Source organism: Staurois parvus, unplaced genomic scaffold, assembly GCF_062004578.1.
Source record: "Staurois parvus isolate SC_StPar_1 unplaced genomic scaffold, SC_StPar_1.0 ptg002113l, whole genome shotgun sequence".
Lineage (NCBI taxonomy): Eukaryota > Metazoa > Chordata > Amphibia > Anura > Ranidae > Staurois > Staurois parvus.
The window spans coordinates 3658950-3663829 of NW_028319909.1; the positions used below are offsets into that span (position 1 = coordinate 3658950).

General features: G+C 40.6%; 1 protein-coding gene across 1 annotated transcript; it reads right to left on the reverse strand.

Annotated features, from left to right (window-relative positions):
- Positions 1–804: 804 nt before the first annotated feature.
- Positions 805–4485, reverse strand: HAMP (hepcidin antimicrobial peptide). The gene is made up of 3 exons (XM_089665061.1): positions 4354–4485; positions 3121–3177; positions 805–1176 (listed from the first exon to the last, which is right to left on the reverse strand). The coding sequence occupies exons 1-3, from the start codon at positions 4435–4437 to the stop codon at positions 1072–1074; spliced, it is 246 nt and encodes an 81-aa protein (XP_089521187.1). The 5' UTR covers positions 4438–4485; the 3' UTR covers positions 805–1071.
- Positions 4486–4880: the final 395 nt, after the last annotated feature.

Genomic DNA, 4880 nt, shown 5'->3' on the forward strand with positions numbered 1-4880 from the left:
TTAGGATTTTGAATTTGATCCGTTGCGCAATCGGAAGCCAGTGGAGGGATTGGCAGAGGGGGGTGGCGGAGATGGAGCGGTTGGAAAGGTGAATGAGTCTGGCCGCCGTATTCAGGATGGACTGAAGCGGGGATAGCCAGCGGCGAGGCAGGCCAGTGAGGAGGGAGTTGCAGTAGTCGAGTCGTGATATGATGAGGGAGTGGATGAGCTGTTTAGTGGTTTCTGGGGTTAGGAACGTGCGGATTTTGGCGATGTTGTAACACACAACATACATACACACAACATACATATACATAACACACAACATACATATACATAACACATAACATACATACACATAACATACATAACACACAACATACATACACATAACATACATATACATAACACACAACATACATATACATAACACATAACATACATACACATAACATACATACACATAACATACATACACATAACATACATGACACACAACATACATACACACAACATACATACACATAACATACATATACATAACACACAACATACATATACATAACACATAACATACATACACATAACATACATACACATAACATACATACACACAACATACATAACACACAACATACATACACACAACATACATAACACACAACATACATACACATAACATACATATACATAACACACAACATACATATACATAACACATAACATACATACACATAACATACATACACATAACATACATAACACACAACATACATACACACAACATACATACACACAACATACATATACATAACACGTTTCCACTATTATTACAATGTAACTTTTATTAATATAAAAAGCAGACAACAGTATACAATATATACAGAATGGAGGGAAATGTTTCTATACAAAGCTGCGTATCTTACAGAGTAATAAAATATTTATAAATATCGGAGGAGATGTCTGTACAGAAGTCCAGCCACATACACTGCCGATCTCCTGTCTATCCTTCCAGTCCCAGGGGGAAATCAGTGGCTGGGGGGGGGGTTTCCGCCATATTGCTGAGGTTCCGGGGGGGGGGGGGGGGGGGGTTCAGGTCCGACAACACATCCCGCAGCCCTTGAAATTGTGACAGCAGTTGCAGCAAAATCCACAGATGGAGAGGTGGGAGTGGCGCTTGGATCTCAGCAGGGTTTCCTGGAATAAAAGGAGACACAAAATTTAAAGTGTATATCCAAACCCATGAAAATGTCATCACACATCCGTCCAATCACATGCCAAATATTTCCACCATCTGCATGAATCACTACATATCCAGAGCCGGCCCCGGCCTTCTGCTGTGGCTTTTATTACACTCTGTGAACCCCTAATGATGAAGTTAGTAAAGCAGGGCATCTCATTGCACCTACATAGACAGGTACAGGGGCGACTGACCATTTGGAAACTTGGGCCCAGGGGCAGTAGGGGGCCCCATGAGATGCCCCTGGTACCTTTTTCATAGGCTTTTTTAAGTTTGGCCAAGGACACAGGGGCCCCATGATCCCCTATTGAGGGCCCGGGGTCAGTAGGGGGCCCCATGAGATGCCCCTGGTACCTTTATCATAGGCTTTTTTGAGTTTGGGCAAGGACACAGGGGCCCCATGATCCCCTATTGCCCGGGGCCCCATGAGTTGTCACTCCACCCCTGGACAGGTAATTATAAAAAAATGAACAAAGCTATCCCTTCTATGAAACGGCATAATCCCTACCTGCAAATCTGTGTGAATCACGTTATCAGGGGTGTCCCTAGGGTTGGTGTTACCCGGTGCCGGAACACTTGGTGACACCCCCTCCGATGATCCCCGCAGGATGGATCGGATCTGCAGATTGAGCATAATGGATTGGAATTTGATTCATTATGCTCCCCAATCTGCAGATCTGATCCATCCTGCGGGGATTGTCGGCATGCAAGCTATACGGGGTGACACCGGACCCGCTCCAAGAGAAGGTAAGTTGTAAAGCAAGCCGACGATCCCCACAGGATGGATCGGATCTGCGAATTGGGGAGGATAATGGATCGGACTATACGGGGTTAACTGATCTCTCAACGAGCTCAACAAAAAGGTAAGTTGTAAAGCAAGCCGACGATCCCCGCAGGATGGATCGGATCTGCGACTCCGATCCATTATGCTCAATCTACAGATCCATCCTGCGGGGATTGTCGGCATGCAACCTATACGGGGTGACACCAGACCCGCTCCAAGAAAAGGTAAGATGTAAAGAAAGCCGATGATCCCCGCAGGATGGATCGGATCTGCGAATTGGGGAGGATAATGGATCGGACTCCGATCCATTATGCTGAATCTACAGATCCGATCCATCCTGCGGGGATCGTCGGCTTGCTTTAAAACTTACCTTTTCGTGGAACGGGTCCGGTGTCACCCCGTGCAATAGGTGTCACCCGGTGCGGCACACACCCCCCGCACTTGCCTAGGGACACCCCTTCATGTTATTAGGCTATTTTCGCTCCAGGTTGAATGTTATTCATTCATACAGACTAGAGTGAGTTAGGAAAATGCTGCATTATGAGCACTAGATGGCGCTGACAGTTACAGTAAATAAGTATTTATTTCTTATAGTTATGACCTCCATCTAGTGGCCATAATGCGGTATTTTCCTAAAAGGTCAGCTCTTCCCAAAAGTGATATAACAGCTTAAATTACCCCCTGTACTGTTTTATCTGTTACCCTGAATAACAGATTCCCCACCCCCACCACTAGGGGGATCCCCGATCCTCTGTGTAGTCTACACAATGAAAGGCTGTGACACCATTATGTGACCTTGCAGGGGCCATGACTCCGGATTCTAATGGGAGGTGGGAATATTTCTCTAGTAGGTGGTTCAGCAGCTGGTAAAGACAGAAAACTTTGAGTGGTGTGAGCCTTTAATAGTAATGGTGAAGGGAAGCGGGAAACGTAAGTCCCAGATTGGCTGACGGTATATAATATCAGTGACCTTCATTCATAAATATGTAGAATTCCAAAACATAAAAGAACAGAGTGGAGATGAAAAGCCGACTTCATCCAAACAATTGTATCCTCTGACTGCATCCGATAAAAAATAGGAGACAGCAAAGTATTTACAACATGAAAGAAGACTCACCAGTGCGCCGGTCTCCTCCTGGAGTAGATTGTCCTCAGCGTGTGTGATGTCATCATGCTGGAAATACACAGATATTATTATTATTATTATTATTATTTAATAGCAAAATACAATACATAGAGATATAGAGAGATACATAAAATGATAGATTATCTATCTATCTATCTATCTATCTATCTATCTATCTATCTATCTATCTATCTATCTATTATCTATCTATCTATCTATCTATTATCTATCTATCTATCAACTATCTATCTATTATCTATCTATTATCTATCTATCTATCTATCTATCTATCTATCCATCTATCTTCTTTTTTTCTTTTTCTTTCTCAGATCTATCTATCTATCTATCTATTACAGACCAATCTTTCTATCTATTTATATATCTCAGATCAATCTATCTACCAATCTTTTTATCTGTCTGTTGCAAATCTATCTATCTAGTAATTAAATAATAAATAATCTTTCTTTCTTTCTTTCTTTCTTTCTTTCTTTCTTTCTTTCTTTCTTTCTGTCTTTCTTTTTCTTTCTCAGATCTATCTATCTATCTATCTATCTATCTATCTATCTATCTATCTATCTCATATCTATCTATCTATCTATCTATCTATCTATCTATCTATCTATCATCTATCTATCTATCTATCTATCTATCTCATATCTATCTATCTATCTATCTATCTATCTATCTATCTATCTATCTATCTATCTATCTATCTATCCATCTATCTTCTTTCTTTCTTGATTAGATAGATAGATAGATAATAGATAGATAGATAGATAGATAGATAGATAGATAGATAGATATGAGATAGATAGATAATAGATAGATAGATAGATAGATAGATACATAGATCTGCAATAGACAGATAAAAAGTAGATAGATTGATCTGAGATATTTAGATAAATAGACAGAAAGATTGGTCTGTAATAGATACATTTATTTGTGATAGATAGCTAGATAGATCTGAGAAAGAAAGAAAGAAAGAAAGATTATTTATTATTTAATTGATAGATAGATAGATAGATAGATAGATAGATAGATAGATAGATAGATAGATAGATCGATCGATCTGGAAAAGAAAGAGAGAGAGAGAGAGAGAGAAAGAAAGAAAAGAAAAAGAAAGAAAGAAAGAAAAAAAGAAAGAAAGAAAGAAAGAAAGAAAGAAAGATTGTAGATTGATGTGCAATAGATAGGTGTATGGATAGATGGATATCTGTGTCTCACCAGGTTGATGGAGGCGCTGTGTCCTCGGTGACAGGTGGTGGAGAGGATGAGGATAAGGATGACGCACAGTGCGGTGGTCTTCATGGTGTCAGTGGTTGGTGTCACTGGTGATCTCGGTCAGTGATGGGTTCTATCTCTCCGGCTGGCTCAGCGCTCTATATATACAGATCCCGTCCCCGGGGTCACACATGAGGTCACCTTTCCGATAATCTCTGGCGTCAGGAGACTTTTCGTCGTTATCTCTTCTGATCGTTTGGGATGATTACTACCTTTACTTTTTTTTTGTTTTTGTTTTTCTTTAGTAAATAGAAGTCATCTGGGACAGGTAGAAGGATGAGGACAGATATCACGGAATGTTCTTAATGAGAAGGATTATTTTTTGGAAGATTCCTTTGCAGGGAGCACCTGGCATTGCTGGTTTTCGGACTCCATATATTTTGTCCCATTATAGGGGGATGGTATGGATATACAGGTGGACTGTACAGCCAATAGTGATAAGCCGAATTGCCATGAGATTGGTTCAAGTA